The 25275-nt window shown below is 38.3% G+C and overlaps 2 protein-coding genes across 2 annotated transcripts in view; both read right to left on the bottom strand.

Moving 5' to 3' along the window:
• The window catches only part of abca5 (ATP-binding cassette, sub-family A (ABC1), member 5), a 41247-nt gene extending 22192 nt beyond the window's left edge, over positions 1-19055 (bottom strand). Inside the window, exons 1-9 of the mRNA XM_067430152.1 lie at positions 18919-19055; positions 13558-13706; positions 3969-4158; positions 3613-3780; positions 2771-2868; positions 2110-2336; positions 1865-2006; positions 995-1183; positions 620-767 (exon numbers count right to left, since the gene is read on the bottom strand). Coding sequence (XP_067286253.1) covers positions 620-767; positions 995-1183; positions 1865-2006; positions 2110-2336; positions 2771-2868; positions 3613-3780; positions 3969-4158; positions 13558-13706; positions 18919-18931 — 1324 coding nt within the window. The 5' untranslated portion in view covers positions 18932-19055. The remainder of the gene's footprint in view (positions 1-619; positions 768-994; positions 1184-1864; positions 2007-2109; positions 2337-2770; positions 2869-3612; positions 3781-3968; positions 4159-13557; positions 13707-18918) is intronic.
• A 2468-nt stretch (positions 19056-21523) lies between these two features.
• kif19 (kinesin family member 19) overlaps positions 21524-25275 on the bottom strand; it is a 52646-nt gene continuing 48894 nt past the window's right edge. Inside the window, exons 17-20 of the mRNA XM_067429353.1 lie at positions 24094-24217; positions 23483-23868; positions 23045-23210; positions 21524-22042 (exon numbers count right to left, since the gene is read on the bottom strand). Coding sequence (XP_067285454.1) covers positions 21909-22042; positions 23045-23210; positions 23483-23868; positions 24094-24217 — 810 coding nt within the window. The 3' untranslated portion in view covers positions 21524-21908. The remainder of the gene's footprint in view (positions 22043-23044; positions 23211-23482; positions 23869-24093; positions 24218-25275) is intronic.

The following is a 25275-nucleotide window of genomic DNA, read 5'->3' as shown; positions in this document are numbered from 1 at the left end:
CGCGAAATGAATGCATGTCGCAACTCTGTTATTCAACGGCTCTGGTTTTAACTGTTATGTCACACTAAGTGCGCCAAAAAGCTATTTGTTGTGTGAGTGTGAGTGTGAGAGAGAGTGAGAGAGTGAGTGAGTGAGATGCACGAGAGGCGGAAGGAGAGCTAAAGAAATGCAGCTGAACGAATATGCGTACATCTTTTAAATAACGTAAAAAAATTAATGACAAAAGCAATATGTGGCAGCCGGTGTTGATTCTCTGGCAGACCACCACAAATTAGTCTATGTGTGGAAAACACTGTTATATATTTTCCCCGTCTTATATGTTCCTTAAAACAAAACAATTTGTTAATTTTATTTAGTTGATTACTTTGGCTTCAACTGCATTTAGATGGTTTTCTCTAATCGCTTTGGCAACATTACACCGTTTTTACTCACAAGCATTATGTTTCACCTCAAATGACAAGAAAATGTATACCGTACTTAAGTTAACATTAGGACGCAAATCCCTACACTCATTCCTCTCGAATGGCTTGGGTTTTGTGTAGCGCAGTTTATGTGGAGCATGCCATTGGGTCGGACCTCGATTTTGGTTAATGTAAAATGCTTTGACTCTAATTTTCACCTGGTAGCACTTGGTCCAGATACATGGCTAAAAGTAAGTAGAGAATGCAGTCCAAGAACAGCATGACCATGGGAACATAGAGGGCGTGAGGACCACTGCCCAGAGTGGAGAACACTGCACCATCCCCTTGAGCTTCCAAATACACCACCTACACACACACACACGCACACAAAATAGTATCATAATATACATTTTATATACGTTACTGCCAAAGTGTGAAACCCAGCATTGTGTATTATGCCTAGGGAATACATAGAATGCCTGAAGTTTGTCAGCAAAGGAATGATCACTGTTCTCATATGCATTTCTTGGCAAACGGTCCCGTAACCTAGGTGATCGCTGTTATACAATGGAGCATGTTATAAAGTGTGTTACCTGGGCAATGCCGATTGAGAAGGCGCTTGGGGACAGAAGGCAGAGGAGCCACACAGCTGACTGAGGGAAATCTCTCATCAGCACAGTGAAAAGAGACAGACATCCAAACACCACTGTGAGCATGGAGCCCACTGTACTCGCAAACTTGGGCTTCTTAAACAAAGGGGTCAGCATGAAGGAGAAGAAAATCTGTGGGATTGAGAGTTAGAAAGAAAATGGAGACTTTTGTAGAGAAGTCAACAAACTAAACTTAACATTACTGGTCTTATTTTGTGATTAGTGAATGTCCTCGTGTATTTTAACCCCTAATAAGCCCCTCTTTTTAATGTTACAACCAATTTGCAATGGAGAAAACCAAGAGCTGGCCTGAATTTTGATATCACTGATTATCTGCTCCATTCAAAAATGTCACATTATGGAAATAACTTGCAAATGTAGTTTCATGGTGACTTGGTGAAAAATGCACTTTAATGCTAACACTTTGATGTGCGAACCTTGTGGCTAATGCTTTCTTTGAAAATAAAAAATAAATAAATAAATTCTGCATGTAAACAGCATATTTTCATAAATATATTCAAGCTAAAAATCAAGCAATTTGCATTTTGTCAGATATTTTTCCAGTACAGTAATAACCCTCTGACGCACAAGAATACCAACGCAGCTAAAAGCAATTTAGCCTTGGAAAATGAAAACTAATAACATTCAATATGAAGTTGAAGATAAGCCCATCATTCACATGACTACTCTCACTGTGGGCAGAAATTGAGACCTGAGGCCAAATGAGTGCACACCCATTTAAAGAGCTTTGCACTCGCTAAGGCTATTGTTTAGACCGTCACTGGATGTGGCAGAAGGCTTTCTAGGACTTACAGAGGATATTCCATAGAGGAAAATGAGGAGGAAGATGACAAAGAAGTTGCTGTTGGAGAACAGGGGCGTGCAGGTTGCTATAACAGCCATGAGAATAGACATGGTCGTCACTAGTGCTGCATAGAGAAGGCCCCATGAAAGCCTAAAGAAAGCAATAGGCAATTTTAAAGACCGACCACTTTTACATTATTTTAACTAGCTATGAATTACAATTTTATTTCAGGCTCTACAGTAGAAACACTTACCAAAAGGCAGAGTCATACAGTCCCATCATGCCCATGGTGTCTTTGAGACGCTGCTCTTTTTCAGCAGCCACATTGACAATGAGGAAGGACACAAAGGGTGTAAATGCCAGCACTAGGTAAATGGAGATCAGGGCGTGAGGGAACTTCTGGACCTCCACTGAACCAGGATGTCCCATCATCACTGCACGCACTTTTAAATCGTTCCACACCGGACGTTTGGTCTTCATCTGCAGAAGAATGAAGCAATTGTTGAAACAAAAATGGTCTCAAAATTGCTCAGCAGGATCTCCTATTCCCAATTATAAAATAAACTATTTAATACAAGCTGTTGTTTTGAACAGCGTTAAAGAATCCTGAAAGAAAGGATTTCGCAAAAGGTTTCAAAATAAAAATGCATTACCTAATGCATTAATGGCTGCTAAAAATGCAGCTTTGCCATCACTGGAATAAACTATATTTCAAAATATATTAAATAGAATACAGTTATTTTTTTACAGTTATTGAGCAAATAAATGCATTCTTGGTGAGACTTGGAAACTTCTTTTAAAATAAAAAATAGTCTACACTATTTCAAGGTGTCCCTGTTACAGTGTAATTACACATTTAAGTGCTGAATATGAACTAAACAATACCAATACATTATTCATCTGTCTTTTCAAACCTGTATAATGGCAGCATCAATGAGAGACTGCAGCCGTACGAATCCAGAGTACCAATAGTTGGCAGCACGGCAGTTGACATAGTTCGTGTAACAGCTTGCTATGGACCAGAGGGGAAAAAAGAAAAGCAAAACATGTCTTAAGTGTTATTTCTTTAACATATCCATCACAAATAATAACCCATTATTTTGTTACTTTTTTGTGTGTTTTTTTTTGTGTGCTCATAGTTCAAATTACAAGTTTTGTAATTCCTAATTGAAGGAAAAAAAGCTTTAAGGTGGCGGGGTTCTAATGCTATTACACATTCTGACTTATTTACACTTCTCATGCTAAACATGGCCAAAAAAACTAAAACAAAAATAGCTGGATGTATGTGCTAGATACACAACCCGGTTGTGGACACAACACTGCTCGCTGTGTCACAGAAAACAGCTTGGAGCATGGAGATGTTTTCCCTATTGTTGTACTTGAATGGAGTATAGTAGCATGAATGTTTTTAACGGTCAAGCCTTTAAACATACAATTAACAAACTTGCATGAGGTCTATAGTGATCTTGCTTCAAGGCTATGTATGTGTGTGTGTGCGCGCGTGTAGCAGTATTAAAAAACCCGAAATAACCGATATGGAAAAATCATTGGTTGAGTTTCTGAATTTTCAGTCTTGGTTTATCGTCCAGCCCTACTTCAACAGTTTTTGCATTACAGATGAAATAATTAAAAACTAAATGCATCAAAATTTGCATCATTTGCATCAAAAAGCAAGTCACCATTTAACCAAAGAAAAAGCTTAATAAGGTGCCACAGATGCTGTGGATTTATGACATCAGTGTTAAGTGATTCTCACTTATGGACTCAGTGAAGTCACTAGGCAGAGGAAGCTGGTTGTATGGGAATCGCAGACGGTATGACATTGAATCCAAGAAGACCACTCCCACATAGCCATCAGGTTCATAGAGACTGGCATTCTCCAAGTCTTCCTCAGTGGAGAACATCTCTAATCGCTCATTCATAGCTGAGGAAATCAACACCAAGGAACAAATAAAAACATTGCCAACAAAGTCAACGCTGCATCATCATAAATTATCAAAGCATTCAGAACATACCAAATTCACTATGCAATGCTACTTAGTGGTTTGCTTAAAACGAGGAACAGCTTAAGCTAAATAGAAAATGGTAAAAGGACAATAAAATGTGCCTTACGCAGTTCCCGTGCCACCTCTTCCATGATATGATTGGTGACATTGTTGATGGGGGTGTAGCCAAGACCTTTGAGTGCCAGGTCCCGTTCATACTCCAGCTCCTTAGTGCTGATACTGCCGTACGAGACATGAGGGTTGAGGGTGCTGATGAGAATCAGGAGGCCCAGGAGGAGCAAAGGCAAGATCAGCTCCTACAAAGAGAGAAGAGGAACACTTCAAATTTGGCCGAAATGTGGCAGGAAAACATAGTTCTAAACACACACACACACAAAAAAAAAACACACTTTTATTATTAAATTTATATATATATATATATATATATATATATATATATATATATATATATATATATATATATATATAAATAAAAGATTTTTATAATGTAAATACTAATAATATTAATAAAATGTATTAGAATTAAATCATACAAAGTATTTTTAAAGAGACTGCTTTAGGGAAGCCATCAATGCATGAGTGCCAGCGAGGGATCATCCCTCTGGGTTTATTTGCTAGACCATAACATGAGTTTAGACTTTAATGTGCCTGGAGGGTGTTCACTACAATATTTTTGCAAAAGGTCATGGGAATTTCATCTTAAGAACACACTGAAAAAGTCATTGATTTCATGTTTCCCTGGAATACTGGATTCTGGTTAAAAAACAAAAACAAAAAAACCCTCCATTTAAAAACAAGATCAGACTATTATAAATCTGTTTCTGCATATTTACACTACCATTCAAAAAAAGTAACTGTTTTTTTTCAAAGAAATGGTTACTGCAAAAATGTCAAATAAATGATTTGACATTATTTTTGAAAATGATTTATATTCATCAAGGAATCCTGAAATCCACACATGGCACTGCTATTTTGTTTTTGTGAGAATGGTGAACAAGACCCTTGTATGTATTTGACAGTTTAAAAAAACAAAAACAAGTTACTCTGCATTCACACGGGGTGTCGGCTTTAACACTTGACGGAGAGTGTGGCTGTAGCTTCATGCTGATGCGACTGTCAGTGACAACAGCCAATCACACGTCTGGTCTAGGGTTACATGAACCATTAGTTAGCATCTGCTCTGGGGGATTTGCAAAGGGCGAACTTATTGAGGTCGCCTGTGTTAGCGCTTTAAAAGCTGAGAAATTTCTGAAAAACTTCTGCCGCTTGCAATGCGAATGAAACGACGAATCGCAATTCAGTTCGGCAACACATGATGTCACCCATTCAAAGTAAATGAGAAACAATAAAGGGTTAGTTCACCCAAAAATGAAAATTCTGTCATTAATTACGTACCCTAATGTCATTCAACACCCGTAAGACCTCCTTTAATCTTCAGAACACAAATGAAGATATTTTTGTTAAAATCCGATGGCTGAGAAAGGCTTTCATTGGGCTGATAAAATTATTGTAGAACCACTGTAGTGAGATGGGCTTTGTAACGACGTCTTTAGTGCCTTTTATGGGTCTTGAGAGAGGAAATGACATTGGTGTCAATGAAGGCCTGTCTGAGCCATCGGATTTCAACAAAATATCTTAATTTGTGTTCTGAAGATAAACGGAGGTCTTACAGGAGTCGAAAGACATTAGGGTGAGTAATTAAAGGGGGGGTGAAACACTCAGTTTCAGTCAGTGTCATGTCAATCTTGAGTACCTATAGAGTAGCATTGCATCCTGCATATCTCCGAAAAGTCTTTATTTTTTTTATAATTACATAAGAAAGATGCGCTGTTCCGAGTCTTTCCGAAAAAAGCCGAGCGGGTGGGGGCGTGTCGTGTTAGCGGAGCTAAATAATGACGTGTGCTTGCTGCTGCTATTGTGTTGAGTCGAGTGCGTCGTAAAGCTGCGTCATCCCTAACAGCAGGAAAAAAACTTTATTCAAAATAAAAATATGGCTTTTAATCAGATACAGCCATACATCTATGATCCGGAATCAGACCCAGAGGCTGCAGTTGAACAGGAGCAGCAGCAAAAACGACTAGAGCAGGACGTCTCTATGTGGTACAAGTTATACACTAACTATATAATATGCTTAGTGGCTTGTGTTATTTACATATTTATACTTGAATTATATCGTCGTATTTTTGTCTTTGAAGGTGTACATGTGGGAAGTGCAGCTGTGCACGTGTGTTTGTGTGTTTACGCGTGGTTTGTGTACAGTAAGCGGACTGGTTTTGCACTAGTGTTTACATAGAAAGACACGGAATAGTAGCGCATTTGAATGAAGAAGCGTGCTTATTTAGTTCAACATATTTCCCCCCTCTTTGTGTATTGTTGTTTGGAGTGCTTTTACAATACACAAACAAAGTTACACATATAGTGGCCAGCTAAACAAATGTACACGCACTACACATCGCATGCTCCATTGATCAATTAACTATACGTGATCATGTTTGGGCTACTTGATGAGCATAGGCAAAAACACAGACATTTGAAGCAGTTTCACTCACTGCCTGCGGTTCTAACGTTGGGACTGCTCCATCCTTCAGCATTAGGCGATCGGGAAAATTCGGCGTCGAGCTGGGCCTTGTTTATGAAACAGTCGGCACCGAATTGCAGCGAACAGATATAAACATTCGCGCAACTCAGTTGCTGATCCGGAAAAGCAAATTACATCCACTGTTGCCTTAACGCGGGGTTTTGGGGGAATCTGTGCAGGACTGTCTTGGTCTGGCAACCAAAAACGCACTTTTTTGGTGACATTGTTATGTGCACATCACCTGTCTAGCATCCTACAAGCCAGCGCTTTGATGGGCGTAGCCTGTTACTTTCGCTCTCTCCCTCTCTCTCTCTCACGCTCTTCCGGTAGAATTGTCCGTAAGGCCCATACAAGGAAATTCCGCCCCCATTAACGTCAAAGGGGACGCATGATCTCAAAAAACTTGCCGAAACTTATGACTAACCGGAAGTAGTATTTTTGACAAAGAAATACTCCCATCAAACGTTCACCTTAACTTTTGAAACTTTGTCCATGTTTAGTATGGGATTCCAAGTCTTTAACAGTGTAAAAAGATCAGTATGCATGAAACAGCATTTAACCCCCCCTTTAACATTTTTGGGTGAACTAACGCTTTAGCGCAGACTTTAACACAGTGTGAATGCAGCATTACTCACAAGGCTTGACTTCTGACAACCAGCTGTCTGTGTGCATGTGCTTCAGATAAGTGCGCTCAGAAAATGATCCATTAGAAGTTTAAACTAATATAGCTAATAATAATAATAATACACTTTAATGATGGAAGAAGAACGATGCCATCCATGAGAATAATAAATAGAGGGTCAATGTAGATAATATTCAAAACCAAGCGTCTTGTTAATATTTGGCAGAAAATCAGTTTGAGTGAGTGGAGAAGGGAAGGCATGCAGCAGCTCATTTGCATATAAAGGCACATGCACAAAAACAGCCGGTTCTTGACTATAGTCAAAAATGGGTATTTACAACTTTAATTTAATAAATGATCTGTAAAGTATTTTAAGCAGAAACTTTACAGACACATTCTGGGGACACCCGAGACAAATTACATATTGGAAGAAAATAATAATAATAATAATAATGTCATAGGTCATTAACAACTATACTGACTAAATTGAGTTTGACCTAAATACATGAAGCCCACTACACCCAAGGACTCAGCACAATAAAAGCAAGCTTCAGCCTCTCCACTTCCAAGAAAACCAATACAGAGATGACACTTGTTGAATAAAAAGCCCAACCATGACAACTGGTTAACAATTCATTTTGTTCCATTTCTGACTGCTTCTCATAATGGATCACGATGAGCTTTAAAGAGTCAGTTTAAAAGTACTAGAGTATTGACTGGATGAACTATGGTGGAACACCAATCCATTAACAGCCTTTTAATTCTGCAAGACTCTTATATGGCCCTTCACAAAACCAACAGGAAGCAGAGAGGCATTAAAAATACATTAAAGAAAGTTACCCAACCATAAAAAATACATGACCACATGAACAGAAGAAACCGGGAACACAACTTGTGTAGGACTTTTTCTTTTTACTTTATGTATCAAAACATAATTTTTAAAAAACGTAACACTATTTTACACATGTACTTACTATAGTAATAACAGTAAATCATGTATAATTACAAGTAACTAACCCTAAACCAAACCCTAACTGTAACTCTATAGTAAGTACGGTAAGTACCCGTCCTTCGGATGAGACGTTAAACCGAGGTCCTGACTCTCTGTGGGCATTAAAAATCCCAGGATGTCCTTCGATAAAGAGTAGGGGTGTAACTCCGGCATGCTGGCCAAATTTGCCAATTGGCCTCTGTCCGTCATGGTCTCCTAATCATCCCCCTCTCCTGATTGGCTTCATCACTTGTTCTCCTCTCCACCAATCAGCTGGTGTGTGTGGTGGGTGTTCTGGCACAATATGGCTGGTGGATGCTGCACATTGGTGGTTTGAGGAGATTCCCCCCCTTCAATGTAAAGCACTTTGAGTGCCTTGAAAAGTGCTATATCAATCGAATTTTTTTTTAAATATTACTCAGCACTTATTTAAGTAAGTATGTATGCAATTATGAATGCAACAACATCACCTTAAAATAAAGTGTAACCTAGAAAACTTGCTGGGTCGTCAAGAGTCAGCAGAGTGGATGGAAGAGGATTTCATCCAGATGTAGCGGAATTACTACATAATGGTAATATTAAGTCTGCTAAGTCTTGTTATTTTAAAAAGCAGCCTGGGTAATTGGAATTTTGCATTACTCATTTAGTAGCTGCTTTTATCAAATGTACATACAATTGCTACACTACAAAGCTTCCTGAAGTAACCCCTAAGGCAAGTCGACAGGAAACGGAAGTTGTGATAATCTTTTCTCCCCTTTTTGTAACATATGCTAATGAAATGGCGGACAGAACAAGAACAAATGTAGGGTGGGACTTGATTTTGTCCATTAGGAATTGATTGGATGGTTGTGGTTTGCTACTTGAGCCAGTAAATCCGTCATCAGAGAAATCGTTGGCAAAAAAGGATGGCAAGTTATTTTGATTAAAGCTTACGAAGGCACATGAATAAACAGATATGCAGTGATAAATCATTTATAATGATTGTCTATATAATACTAATAATGATGTCTTTATAATAATAAGTGTCTATTTACACCAAGTGCAAGAAGTGCACCTTGTTGGCAAGTAGGGCTGTGCAATATACCGAAATATCACAAATGTACATATCGCAATATGCATATCGCAACGGCACGCAATATCTGAATGATTTTAATAGGCTACTTCAACATTGTGAAAAGTGTCCGTTTTTGGGGGATGCGTATAGCAGAGAATAGACTGGGCACACGACTGTTACTTTTGTGACTTGCTTGATGTTAAAAAAAATAAATAAATAAAAAAAAAGAGTTAATAAAGGCAATAACTTATTAAAAACAACTCCTTGCAGTCTCGCGCTGCCTGACAGACACACCGAAACGTGCGTACCATCCACCTCTATTGAAAGTATGTGATCCCTTCAGCTTGTTTCTTGTCACACACTCAAAACTGTCAACACACACAGTTATGTCACAACGACTGTCTTGACGAGTATCCATGTAAAAACAGTCAGTTATGCTTTAAATGAAGGATGTTGGTTGAGGAAAGAAACCGAATACATGTCAATAGGATCTGTGCATTAGGTCTTAAAGTGACCAGGCCGAGTTTAAAGTAAACAGGCCGCTGTCTGTCAAACAACAGAAGAACAAGAGAAAAATCACTCAGTGCTCTTGGCTAAATAACCTATGTAGCTTTATCATGTATCAGTGTATATTTAATTTATGTGAAGACTACTGTTTTTAGTTCTTATTTTTAATGACAAAGATAAATTAAAATAACAAAAATAATTGTCCACCCCAAGTTCAGGAGTCTTTGTTTACCTGGATGTTCTTGATGTTCACTTTTAGGTTGATATAACTATTACCAAAGTCAAGTAAAGAGTTTATGGTATTTATATATTTGCATTACATTTTTTGTCTGATACATTGTTTGTTTGTCAGATTTAGGACATTCATTTTTGCTAAAACACTGCTGGTCACTTTTGAGAAGTTGTAGCGATGCTTTCTTTTCCCAGAAAGACTGTCAAACACATAAATAATATAATTCTCAGTTTTTAAATAATTTTTAAAACATAATTTAAATAGATTTTACACACTAATAGCAATATCGTATCGCTAGGGCTGGACAATAATTCAATATCAATATATATCGCGATATAATTTTTTTCAATAACGGTGATATGATTTTTAAACACATTTCCGATATTTCGATATGACTGACGTTCAGGGCGCATGCCATCAGAAAGAGCAGAACACGATTGGCTTCTTGCGTGATGACGTACACCACGGACACGCAGCCAGTGCTCAGCAGTAGTAGGCTGATAGATCCAACGAAGCACGTTTTAGCTACAAAGAGAGTTTCCCTGACCGCAACACAAATGTGACTGAACGAGCTTCCACAAGTAAGGAGAAATAAATAGTTGATAAGAGAAGAAAGACTAACTTTCTTTAGTGGCGTGGAAGTGGTTCGTCTATCTAAAGCACTATTCGCACGGGATTAGTATTATAGGGACCTCTGTGATTTAGAAATGACTCCTCCACATCTGAGTTTTGCGTGGCGCATTCGCACGGGATAAGCAAAGCCTGTGATTTTACTCGAATTTACTGACTTCTCCCGGATATGATGTTCGTTATAGATAGCTGTATGAAAACATAAACAGGCATCGATATCGTTTTGATTATTTTACAGTAGCCTAATAAATAAATTTCGTTCAGTTAGCGAACAGACGCCATGAACTGAGCTCAGACCAGCGGCAGGAATCAGATTTCATTTATCATGAGTAGGAAGCTGACAATACGGCGGAAGATTCAGTTTCAAAACTAAATGTAAAAGCGCCTATTTAAACAAGATTGTCATTGTACTATACTGTTCTGTTATGTTTTTCATTCAGAACAGTATTGATGTTAATATTAAACACACCATTCAATCAGATTACTCTCAAATTGATACTCATTCTAAAGTGAAAGTATAATCCGTGTGGGCGCGGCTGCACGGGAATTAACGGTGCGCATTATGAATGCAGACTTTATTCTTCGTGAAAGATAAAGATAGAAATGCTCACAGGGAGAAAAAAAGCTTGCAAAAAGTATATACAATCCGCCTAATCCTGGCCAAATCACAGAGATGTCGATTCGCACGGGACTAATGTTATCACAGGACCTCAGTGTTCGGCGAAATATGGTAGGTATAATTTGCGGGGGAATTTTTACTTTACAAATTACAGACATGGCTGATTCGCACGGGATTAAGATCACAGACATTCTCTGCAATTATTACAAATCACCAGAGGTCCCCCGATAATACGAATCCCGTGCGAATGGGGCTGATATTAAACTTGTGCCGGAGAGGTGCCGACTAGGGTGTAACAATACATCGACATAGATGCATCAATCTAATGTCTAACAATACGATGCCAAGCGTTACAAATAATCCATGTAGACTATTTATGCAAGAGGCAAGTGGCACATTTGTTTTAATACTTTCCACATTTGCACACAATGTCATGTATTAACACCAATGCGTTCATTCTCGTTTAAATTACCTTTCAAAGCTTGTGAAAGACGGTCAGATGGCTTCACGAAAATGTATAATTTTCTCCTGTTTAAAGCCTTGCAAAAAGCAGCGTGCACTCATCTCAAACAGAGCACAAATAGGCCACTGAATTGAGTCTTATTTTATTTTTATTTTTGTGCATCAGTAGATAAAGGTATAGTTTTGCATAAAAGGAGACTATAGCGCTATGAATCGTTCTTCACTGAAATTTAAAACTTAAAAGAAAATGCTCTAAACTGCGTCTGCGAAGTAAGAGTCTTGTTTATTTGATGGTGATTTCACATTTCTTGTTCGTATAAAGGCTAAATACAAATAAAAGGTGAACATTAATTTATTTGTACCGTTTTTATTTCTAAAATATTATATAGTTTTATAGGAGGAGGTTTCATAGACTTGGCAAATTAATTTGTCAGAAGTTTGTAGGTACAGAAATCCTTTGTGGCAGTTCTTGGTAGTTTTTCTAAAGCTTTTATATAGTTCATATCGATATCGAAATTATATCGTATCGACCAAAATTAAGAAATATATCGTGATATAAATTTTGGCCATATCGTCCAGCCCTACGTATCGCATATCGAATATCGCATTTTTCTTCAATATCGCACAGCCCTACTGGCAAGTCATAATTACACTAGCTCCTCCAAACACTACCAGGTTGGGCCACACAAGATGGGCCACACAAGAAAAAAGACACGTGTTTTATAATCTTCAGAGGCGTAGTCAGTAGAGCGTAAGGCTAAGTCATTTTTGCCATGCGCACCCTCGCGCTTGTGTGGACGCGTCGAGTATAAATAAGACTTAAGGTCCTTGGTTTTGATGCGATCGACTAGGGTTCCAATCCTCCTTTTGCCGAGCTCGCGCTTCTCCCTTTTCCCATTACATAGGAAAGGCATTTACTTACAATAAAAGAAGAAAATGTTTTAAAAGTAGAAATAAAGTGCCTGATGAAAGTATTTATTGGGTAGGGTAAGGTGTAGGGAGGGCTTTTATTGTCCCATTAAGGCAGCATCCATTTAAAAATTAATAAATATATTTGTTTACACACTTATTATTGCATTCTGTTAATGTACAAAAATACTAAGGAGCGAATAGTATGCATCTCTCAAAATAACGTATATAAAGATTATAGGCATGTGCCGATATCAATTTTTCATGTTGCGATTAATTGCTGAAGCTTTTATCACGGTATACGATATTGAAATAAGTTGCAAAAAAAGTGTTGTCATAGCATTACAGCTTTAAGAACTATTTTTGTAATAACAAAAATAACTGAATGGTTAAATACAATAATATAATACACCAGAAATATATACAGCTAAAGTATAACGCCAAAGACGAGCAGAAATAATATTTACAGCTCTCTGCTTGCAGTATCTCAGTCACGCTCATCAGGTAAATGAGTTAAACACACACAAAACACATATTTTTATCAACTCATATGTCATTAATAGCAGTTCACTTCCACGATTTAGTACGATTGCATTCACATCAGCAGCGAACCATACCGGAGTTCACATGAACCGAACCCCAAACCACCTCTTTAAGCGGACTTGGGTGCGGTTCGCGGGTGCGCACCAGTGTTTGGAAGACAACATACACATCATCCAAACGAACCGAACTCTGACGTCAATCGAACCCCTGTGCGCACCAAAAGTGCTGGTGTGAAAGCACCCATAATTTACTTGCCATTTACACTTTGTGTAAATAGCATTTATTGCCATTTGCACAGTACAAATAGTCACTGCCTTATAATAAATACCGCAATATTCTGTAAAATCTGAGAAATTTCAGTTGATTTCATGGTTACGTTAACAGATTCAAATCAAGCTTTAAGCTTCAAACTTTCCTTATACTGTAAAAATGTCAGAGAGAGTTCAATACGTGCCCAGAATAGACGACATGCAAAAGCTTTAATAGTGCAACAGATTTGCAGCTACAGGAAGGGAAAAGAAAGCATGTGAGTGACAGATGAAAGGCACCTGGAGACTCTGTTGTTTGGTCCTCCATTTGATCAGCAGGTTTTTGTAGATCAGGCTCCTCGTCTGATGCCAGACTCCGGCATCTCTTCTGGTTATGGGCTGCATTCTTCCAGCATGCTTCAGCTGACTGGCACATGGATCAGACACAGCTGCAAAACAAAACAACCTTCTCATTTCAAATGGGCTTTAAAGTTTTGCTTTAAACTTGCCAGGCCAAATTTAGGCCATCCTTAAAAATATTCTTGTTTGCCGTAACCCGACCGACCCTGTCAATTTAGGGCCGACTCAATTTTTTATTTTTTTTTTCCTTTTAGTCCGACCGACTTGCCGGTTGTAAATTGGCTTTAAGACCGACCAATTTCTTTTTTTACTTTTCAAACAACTAATAAAACAGTAATAAAATAATATGAATTATATTTTAGTAAGTATTATAAATGTATAAATTGCCTGGGCCATACAAACGAAGGCTACGTTCTTTCGTTTATAGAAAAAACCGTGACGTCATCTATGTTTACACTATGGTTAACGGATGTCACACTATGGCCTGCACGTGCGTTCGTTTCGGCTCGGCTCGGCTCATACTCTCATTCACTGTAACGTTAGACTGTTAAAGCCCTGTCGGAGATTTCGCCGTGTGACAGGAGTCAAAACCATGGACACGTTACACACACCGGGCAAGTGCACTGCAGAAGGGAGGGCTTAGTTTGAGCCCCTGCCCTTTTTGAAAATGAATCAAAAGTGCCGCTCTCAACATTTATCATTACTATATTGTGGCGAATAAAACAGATTTTGAATTATAATTAATATAACAACGTGTACAAAACAGTAACAAATGGCGGAAAAGCCGTTTATCTTGTCTCTGTCAGTCTGAAATGTCGTTGTCATAACGCGTTGCTATGGGTAGCGTGTGTTCTGCTCGAACCCAGCGCGTGGTGGGAGCGGCGGCACTGGTTGTAACTTGAAAAATAATGCTTTATGTATGGTTCTGTCGATGGATACACGTGCACTACAACAGCGATAATAAAAGAAAACATGGGCAAAACGGTCTATATTTGTAAACTGTGTTCAATGCATGCGAGTGCTGCCGTATGACCAGTCATTTTCGCCATCATCACTCAGAATATTCGCCAGAAGACGCGAATCTGCAGAGAGAGAAGATCTCTCTCTGTGCGCAGCGCACGCACGTCTCATAGCGCGCAAATATTGAGTTATTTCAAGTCTTGCGTTTGAACGGATAAACTCACACAAAAAGTATGTCAACATGTCGATCTTGATGAGTATCCATCAGACAGTCTATATCCCTTAAGAGAACTTTATACAGTTGAGAAAGACGATGCATATCTCTGTATTAGGTCTTAAAGGGGCAGTAGCCTTTACTGCTGTCTGTCAAACAAAAGATAAGGACTCACTCACTGCTCTTGATTGAATAGCTGGTTATAGCTACTTAATTAATTGAATTCATAAAAACAACTTTTTGCTTTTTAATATTCAAATGCACTAGTCTATATCACCAGATGCGTTGGTCTGGCAAGAAGTGCAAGCCACTTCAGAGACACAGATAGTTACGTGTTCTGAGTTAACACAATCGAGCATAAAAATAAGAAACATATCACAGGAAAATACTAAAACGTGAAGACAGCGGGAAAAGAGCTAAAATACGTGAGAAACCCGGAAAAAAAGGGAGGGTTGACAGCTTTGAGTCAATGACAGCTAGCTGGTGGTTGGACCCTTTTCTTAAAGAATGCACCTGAAATTTATGCAATAAACATGTTTTTGACATATATTTCAATTTGTTTGTTGTCTATATAGCCTGCAATTAGCCTACACGCCCGAAGGCACAGCTTGAAGACCCAGTCAGTGATGTCACGATATGCCAATTTGTTTAAATTCATACCTACGTAATCACCATCACCAAAAATGTACATTTTTTTTTTGTATTAAAATTGAAAAAAAAAAAAAATAGACCTACCTACCGACCCTTTTTTATTTATTTTTTACTGTTACTGCAAACCAAAATATTTTTAAGGATGGCCTTACGGTGTCCCTTAACTCATAGGTCATATTCTTTATTCATCATAAAAGGTTATAGATATGATAGCATGTGATAATGACACTCCAAACTTGACCTTTTTTAAATGATCCAACCATCTATTTAAAAAAAGAAAAAAACCTTCACTCCCTTCCACTGAAGAAAAGTGAAGCTGCCAACGTCAGAATACGGCACTGACATCTTTGATTTTGGACCGATTCTTAGATTTGGACCGAAGATGAGCCGCGATCTCAAAAGCCCGCCCACACTCTCACAGATGCAGAACAATTCATCATGTCGGTGTGAACGGAAGTTATGGAAATGTAGAAATTAGAGCTAAATTAGAGCAGTCTCCTCCCAAAAAAAGTATTTTGGTGCCTCAGTGACACATTTTGTAAGTCGAGTCTTTCAGATAAATATGTATTACAGCAGCATATTAACTGATCTTTCATTTATATTAAAGGTGCGGTATGTAGGATTGACATTAAATGACCTAGTGTTTTAAATCGACACTCCAAATTCAAAATAGACCTTGTCCCAAATGGCACACTTCATGTTGTGCACCTTCGGTTTTGTGGACTTACAACCACCACTGTCTGTGCGCATGTCTGTTAAGTCCATGATAGGGCTGTCAACGAATATTATAAATTTGAATATATATTCAAATAGTTAAAAAAAAAAACGAATTCCGAAGGTGAAAATTAATATTCGAATTTAAAAAATAAAATAAAATAAAAAAGCAGAAAAAAATCCCCCACCGCGGTTGTAGAGACGTGGCTGTCTGCTTTGAGAGTGAATGCACGCATTGGGGTTCAGGGACAGGTCACAGGAGTCGCACTGTCACTGCTGAAAGTGGACGCATCTTGCAGGGGAGATGGCAGAAAGTGCAGAGCCCAACTCGACCGCAGCAGAGAAAGAGATTTTAATTCCATAATCTAAAAAGCCATGTCTGGAAGTACGCTGGATTTTGGTCGGTAGGAGGTAAAATTGTTGAGCCGCGAGATAAAGTTATATGCAAGCTATGATACAGTTAGCATACCATGCCTCATTTTATTTAACATAAACAGAAGCAGTACTAAAGTGTAGGCTACTGTACTGACTGAAGAGATATTGCATGAATAAAGGATAAATGCACTGCTTTCACTGGTGTGATTATTTACCTTCTCAAGGAAAAGCTCCATGTTTAGCACACCACAGCTCGCTCGGAGCACTCAATATGCTGTAAAACTTCAATTAATATAAATTAATATTTGCTTCAATCACTGAATGAAGCCTGCTATATTTGGGACAAGAGTCGCGAGTCTCGTGACCTTAAATTGCTTGCAAAAAACTCTTGATCAGCACTCAAAGTTTGTTCATTTAAATCGTTATCTGCAGAGAGAGAGAGAGAGAGGTCTGTGCTCTGCCGTCTTGGCCATTAGTTAATTTATATATAATTATATATAATAATAATTATATAATTTATAATAATCTACTTGTTTTTGTTGTCAAATATGTATAAACTTAAATTGACAAACTATACAAGTAGTTAATGTCTCTTTGTATTAATTTGTCCTGTTATTGACGTAATGTAGCCAGACCCACATCAAGATGTTTGGTCTGGAAACTCACCATAAACAGGGCTCAATCCGAGGGGCGGGATAAACAGTTGTCTTTCAAACTCCCTCTGCACGCGATAGGATAGCGCTACACCAACCAGAGGAACATGAAGGTGAAGCAGAGCTCGCTGACTGTTTTAACATTCGCCGTATCCGGTCGGCTAAACTACGAACACATCTTCCCTTTTTAAGAATGACTTCAGTGCCGTTCTTTGTTCTTTTCTCAGAGAAAAGCTTAACTCCAAGTCTTCCAGAGTCGCGGTCAAAGCTGATTCGAAAGACCGCCGCCGTTCGCCAGTTTCTGTGTTTACTAGAAGCATGCAAACGCAACTCGGCCGTCATCATTATGGCCCCGCCCGCCGACTCTATACACGATGTGATTGGGCCGTCCAGATTCTGAGGAATACAGCTCAGATGGGTATTGAGAGTTCCTAGACGACACTTGCGGGCAAATTAAATTTGCTGCCGCTAGGGTGCGTCTAGATTTCTAGGCTAGACGTAATGCACATCATTGACAAAATGCGCACCCAGATGTTCGAATAGTTTGAATAGTCGTGTTTTTTAGAGGGAATATTCGAACGTCATTTTTGAGCAATTTTGACAGCCCTAGTCCATGAGACCACATGGTGTCCCATTTGTCATTTTAGGTCTCACCCTTTGAGGTCGATATGCGCCCTGCACGTACTTCTGCCGAGCCCTCACTGGTGCGGGTTACGCAGCGGACTTCTTCCCAGCAGTCAAAGCGCAGCGGACTTCTTCCCAGCAGTCAAAGCGGTATTATGTCATGAAAGTGCGGACTCAGAGGAATACCGTGAGGGTTTAGGGTGCCATTTGGGACAGAGCCATAATTATTATTAGAGAGTTGTTTCCCCCACTCCCTCCTCCCAGGGGCGGTTTCCTACATATCTGCAAGCATATTATTGTATTTTTATGCTATAGTAAAGTGAAAAACATACATACAGCACCTTTAAACAATCGAAAGAAAAAGACTAACAATGTAGTAGAAAGTGACTAATAATGAATAGCATGAATTGCATTGCCTATCATACTTTAAGAACTTTATAATATTTTATCAAACAAACCTGTAACTCCAAACGTTTAAACAGTAGACACAAGGAAATTTCTGGTATCAAAATAAACAGTTACATATAGTAGTAATAGTAGTAATAGTTGAATACTTCTGTTTGTCTTTTAGGGAACAACTATAATAACGTTACGTAAATAATTATGATATTTAATATTACATTAATTAACTAACGTCATCACAAATAAACATAGCTTGTTTCCAGATACTTCATGTTAAGACTGATGACACCTTGGGGAATGCGAGTACAAAGGTAGCCGCAGTGAATTCAATGTAATGAATATGAGATAGGAGCGTGTAAAGTGCACCAGAGTGCTGTTAACGTTACCTTTCCGGAAAAAAATTTAGTAATTTCTATACCATTTTTTTTACTGCGCGTGCAAGAGGACGCGCGCATCTGACATGTTGCGCGTGCTCGCGTGCGCGCGCTGTGCAGGTCAATAACGGCTGGGCTGGGCTTTCGCCCCTTCACCTTTTCTTTAATACACAGACATTACATATGCGTTCTTCTAATGAACATTAAATATTAGAGCCAAATGTGCAAGCTGTCATATGAGTTTTGCTCGCTGCTCTCTCGGTGCGTAAACACTGACAGCTAACGCTAACTGGCTAACAGCTTTCCCTCAATCTTAAAAAGGAAGCACACTTACGTATGAAATACATTAAGACATGTCTTTCCTTTCCTCCAGATTGGCTATGTTTCTCCAAATAAATAACCTTTGGGAAATAAATAAAAGAAGAAGAGATCCAGGGCGGCGTTGTCAACACTACTTGCGCCTCTGCTGCTATCAGCTGAACCGACCAGTCAGGCAGCCAATCAGCGCAGACCTACAAGTTACGAGACTCGTGATTTGTCGGAGTCAAGCAAACCATTCACGAGCCTCAGAACTTGTAGAACTGCGCTGATTGGTTCGGTGTTTTATGATTGACGTCCTCACACAACCTGCTTTTGACCTGAAGGTCTGAGTTGTTGAGGATTGTTTTAGTCGCCCCTGAATATTGTATTATTATATGAATTAATATATTTATATTGTATATTTATATCATATATTATATTGTATTTATATTATATCATATATCAAATAGTATCATATATTATATATCATATTATATATTATATATATTATAATTATATATCGTATTGTATTATATCATATTGTATTATATCATTATCATTATAATAATGATATTATATGATATAATACAATATATTATAGGGCTGTGCGATATTGAAGAAAAATGCGATATGCAATGTATTGTTAAATAATGCGATATTCGATATGGGATACGATATTGCAATTAATGTGTAAAATCTATTTAAATTATATTTTAAAAATATTATTTCAAAACTGAGAATTTAACCATTTGTGTTTCACAGACTTTCTGGGAAAAGAAAGCATCGCTACAACTTCTGAAAGTGACCAGCAGTGTTGTTCACTTTTCGGTGTGTGCGTGTGTGTGTGTGTGTGTGTGCGTGTGTGTGTGTGTGTGTGTGTGTCAGACAGCGCGAGACTGCAAGTTATTGTTTTTTCGCAAATTATTGTGTTTAATAATAAAAAATTAAAATTAAATAAAAATATTTTTAACATCAAGCAATTCCCACAAGTAGGCTAACAGTCGTGTGCACAGTCTATTCACTGCTATATGCGTTGACCGAAAACGGACACTTTTCACAATGTTGAAGTAGCCTATTAAAATCATTCAGATATTGCGTGTCGTTTCGATATGCATATTGCGATATGTACATTTGTGATATTTCGATAATTTCGCAATATTGCACAGCCCTATTATATTATATCAAATAGGATGTAATATTAGATTATATCATATATTATCATATCAATATTATATTGTATTATATTAGCTTATATCAATTATATCATATTGTATACCATATTATATCTCATATAAGATTATATCATATCATATATATAATATATCCTATCATTAGGCCTATATATCATATTGTATTATGTTATAATTATATTAAATATTAAATGATATACAATATATTAGATTATATAATATTATATCAATCATCATATTATCATATCAATCATATTATATTGTATTATTTTAGCTATATTATATTATATATCATATTATATTATATCATAGCATATATCATCATCATATTATATCATATGTTATATATGCTTGTTGTAAGCCCAATTTAGAAGAAAATCCAATGCATTTTATCAATAGCCTATGTACCTAATGATGCAATGCTCACTGTGTTGGATATTGTGCTATGTTTGCATTGTTTTGCTTGGTGAAAGGAAACAGGAGAAAACTGTTTACACTGAAATATTGACATGTAGTCCTGATATCCACTAAGTGGGTGCCGAAAAAGAAAATATGATACACGTTTCAGTGTGCTGACAGTACAGGAATGCAGTCAGGAATATTGTTCCTGAAAACAGATATAGAGGCCGTCTGTGGCAAGCAGTGGAGGCCGAGGGACCGTGAGACACGAGCGCGGTGCAGTCAGCAGCTGGCGCTCATTATCTCTCACGTTCTCACGCCCCTCAGCCTCCACTGCTCGCCACACTGCCCTTATAACTTACCATTAAAAAAAGTTTACCACTAAATAATGTCTTTTGATGGTGACATGCACAATGCATACACTATTGCAATCACTTCGTCAATCAAATTTATTTGGTTACAAAAAAAGGTATAAAATTAAGAGTAGAAAAAGTGTCTATGCATGTATAATTATGAAAAACAAAAAAATACAGTCTTTTCAAAGAAAAGGCAGCCATATAATTCTTTGTTTTTTTCTTTTTTGATTAAAAACATTCAAATGAGGATATGAACTACATTAAATATCCCATCTTGTCCGGTACTAAACTAACACAAACCCAAAAGGATTTTTAGAGAAAACAGCTACGCTGAAACCTGCATGACAGTGAAGGCAAATTTACATTGATTATTAACAGTAAACACAAAATGACATCAGTAAATGAAACGGTCACAGAAGCCAGACACATGAATCATAAGCAATGTGACAGTATATTCATTTGTGCAAGGCCTGAGGAAGTAATACTTTCACAGTCGCAGAAGTTGTGAAATATATATTGCTCCCTGGGGAATCTGAGGGGTATATTTGATTCCTCAGTCGCATAAACAAGCATCACCAATTCAGTTCTGCAGATTTATATATGTTTTTTTGGGAACTGTTTAATGAATCACAGTTGTCACTATAAGGCCTGATATGAATATTCAACCAGAAGGCATCTGAGGCAGGTTTTATCCCCTGTCGCATTGGCTCGGCTTTAAAGGAATATGTTTGCATGTCATTGTGAGAAGTTTTGACATAAGTCAAGGCCATTGAATCAATTTAGCCACTTAGAGAATCCAATGGACTCGAAAAATTAAAAGCAGACATGGCAAGTTGCCTGTCTTCACAGAAAAGCTAGGAGCATTTTAGCAAAAACCCAGGTAGCAAAATAGGTTTTTGTAGCAACATGGTCTTTGTAGTTCTTTCGTTCGTGTTCTTTCATCCATGGTACAGCTCTTCCATTTGGATAAAAGAAGAAACCTTCCACTTTGTCTCTACATGTTTTCCACAGTGTCCATAGTGCTGATGCTGGGGTCGAGAGGAGACAGTCTACGCTCAGGGCAGGGCTTATGGTCCTCTTCAGTGTTTGCGGGTGCGCTGACCCCCAGTTCCAGTGGTTGTGACGTACAGGAGGGGCTGAAGTTGCCTGGTTTGGGGGCCACGCTTAATGAGGTGTGAGGGCAGGTTGGAGGAAGTGACATCTGCTGTTGATCCTGTGGAGAATGAATGAAGATAACTCAACAGGAAGTCAAAATGCATTGCAAGAGGACCTATTATGCCCTTTTACAAAGTTAGTTGATTTTGGTTTTCATGCTTGAATGTTCAAAAAACACATCTTTCATACATTTTACATTGTTGCAACACTTTTCTTCTCTGCCAGTAACATACCGGTATCTATGAAGCCATGCCTTCTGAAAACCGCAATGTGCTCTGATTGGCCGGCGTGTGTGTTTTGTTTGGCCAACCACTTTGAGCGCGTTAGAAATGTAACACCCCTTACCATAACCCAGAGTTTTAACCAAGTGGCAACCTCCCCCAGTTACTGTTGAAGCCAATATGGAAGTAACTTAAACTGCAATTCCTCGACTGGCCACTAGGGACAGGCTCCAGGAGGGAGCACAATCTCATTGAGCTCCATGTCAAAATGCCCAACTTTACAGCAGAAAAAACGCTTACAGCCTGGTACAAATTGTGTTTTTTGTCTATACGGCTAATTTTGCCCTTTCATGACAACTGTGTGGGGGGTGATTTTTTGTATAACTTTTTTGTATAGTTTACATTATATTAAGCCTTAAAGTTCTGCATAATTAAGGGCGTGGCCACTTTGATTGACAGGTGGATAGCCACATATCCGCTGTCTGTTTTTTATCACCTTACCATACCCCCTTTATTTTTCATATATGCCTTGGGTTGGAATTATTTAAATGAGGAGTTATATAGAATTGGCACTTTCTAAGTCTGCAGACCTTTTTAATGCTCACACAGTAAGGAAATGCCTTTAATACAAGTTCCTGATCACATTTTACACAATTCATCTGTGCATCGGCAAAAAAAAACAATGCTATTAAATCTCGCTGGTCTACAGTGAATGCACATTGGATTAATTTAAAATAGGTTGTATAATAACTTGTGAAAAATTCAAATGGTAAGGTTATTACCGTAATATATTTTTACTTTTCTATTACTGAAAGAAAACTAAAATTGTGATATCATACCTGTTTGGTGGATGTTGTGAGAGGGTCGAGCTTTAGCAAGCTGAGGTTGGGCTCTGTGTTGGGGACGTAGGATGGGGGCCGGAGGGTGACCGTTAATGTGCAGATGGGGGTCAGAAGTGCTGTCAAGGGGACGAAACCGCTGGCTGGTGTTTTTTGCCTGAGACAACTGTAGGGTGGAAAAAAATCTGAGTTTGTTGAAAATAATCATAAAATAAATCAACAAAAATATCTTCATTTGATTTCCGAAGATGAATGGAGGTCTTACGGGTGTCGAACAACATTAGAGTAAGTAATTAATGAGATAATTTTCATTTTGGGGTGAACTAACCCTTTAAAATACAACAAAATACATATTTTTTTCAATTTTGGGGTTAAATCTGTCTCGAACAGGTTTTTGTGAGCTTTATCCATTAACACAGATGTGCATGGAAAACTCACTGCTTGTCCTGTGACTTCAAATGATCGAGATCTTCTTTTGCGTCTGCGACCCTCAAAGTCCTGCTCCCGTGGGGCGGGGTTCTTGACAGCCTGGCGGTTCCGTGGCCGGGTCCACGTGCCATTGGGTGCAGGGCCTTCTCCCGTGCTGCTGGACAGGTTGTCATCAGAGGTGGCGTGGCGTAGTTCTGGGCTGGGCTGCCTCCCGCGCCGTAGCACAGAGCCTTTAGGGGGTGCCTCGGACAGAGACAGGTTAGTCTTGTGCTTCTTGGGGTCTAGGGGTGAAGGTGGCGGAGGCAATCGCAAGGCATCTATTTCCAAGACCTTAGAGCGGCGCCGAGCAGCCTTGACCGCAATGTTCTGCACGCCTCTTAGGATCTGCTGTCTCTCTGGAAGAAAATGGTTCAGGGATTTTAATACTATGATTGTATACATGTGTATATATTAGTTGGCATTACTGTGTTGTGTTACAAGAAGCTATGTAGGAAATTGGTTGCCATAGTTTAGTCGTCACTATACAAAAATAACATCCCGTAGAAAGCCTCATTTGACCAGTGAAGTATTCCAGAGAGCTGTGCACAAGCACAAAGATGAAAGAGCAGAGGAACTCTTACCTTTAGGAGTCAGAGGGGCATCTGTGCCGTTCTCACTGCTCTCAGGTGAGGAGTCCAGATGGCTGCTCATACTGTGACTGAGATGGCTGTATCTCAGAGCGTCATCCAGGACAGATGGCAACAGCTGCAGAGGAACAGTCAGCATAGTGTCAGACACACTGATTCATTCATTACACTCATCTAAAAAACTGAGAAACCAATCACAATAAATAAAAAGAATATTTACACTACTGTTCGAAAAGTTTGGGTTCTGAAAGATGTTTGAATGTTTTACTTTCCTCTCTTATACTCAGTTAAGCTGTATTTATTTGATCAAAAATACAGTAAAACAGGAATATAGTTAAATATTATAACAATTGAATATAGCTGTTCTCTATTATAATATATTTTAAAATGTAATGTATTCCTGTGATGGCAAAAGAAAAAATGTTCAGCATCATTACTCCAGTCTTCAGTGTCAAATGATCCTTCAGAAATCATTCAAATATTCTGATTTGGTGCTCAAGAAACATTTGTTCTTTTTATTAAAGGTGCACTATGTAGTTTTTTTTCAGTAAAATATCCAAAACCACTAGGCCAGTGTTATATATTTTGTTCAGTTGAGTACTTACAATATCCCAAATTGTTCCAACTATTTGTACATTTTGAGAAAATTGCTATTTCAACCAAGGACCTGGGACGTCTGAGGGAGTCGCCTGTCTATTGCGTCAAACCCCACCCTCTCCATGTAATCAAATGGGACGTGAGCCAAAAATATTGTATATATATATATATATATTTGATTTAATAAAAACTTTTGGTTGAACACTTAAGCCCTATTCACACGGGACTAGTATTATCTGGGGACCTCTGGTGATTTGTAATAACTGCAGAGAATGTCTGTGATCTTAATCCCGTGCGAATCGGCCATGTCTGTAATTTGTAAAGTAAAAATTCCCACGCAAATTACCTACCATATTTCACCGAACACCGAGGTCCTGTGATAATAGTAGTCCCGTGCAAATCGACATCTCTTTGATTTAGCCAGGATAAGGCGGATCGTATATAATTTTTGCAAGTTTTTTTCTTCCTGTGAGCAATTCTATCTTTATCTTTCATGAAGAATGGAGTCTGCATTCATAATGCGCACTGTTATGAATTCCTGTGCAGCCGCACATATTATACTTTCACTTTAGAATGAGT

This window comes from Pseudorasbora parva, chromosome 21, assembly GCF_024679245.1.
Source record: "Pseudorasbora parva isolate DD20220531a chromosome 21, ASM2467924v1, whole genome shotgun sequence".
Taxonomy (NCBI): domain Eukaryota; kingdom Metazoa; phylum Chordata; class Actinopteri; order Cypriniformes; family Gobionidae; genus Pseudorasbora; species Pseudorasbora parva.
This window is presented reverse-complemented; position numbering and strand designations above follow the sequence as displayed.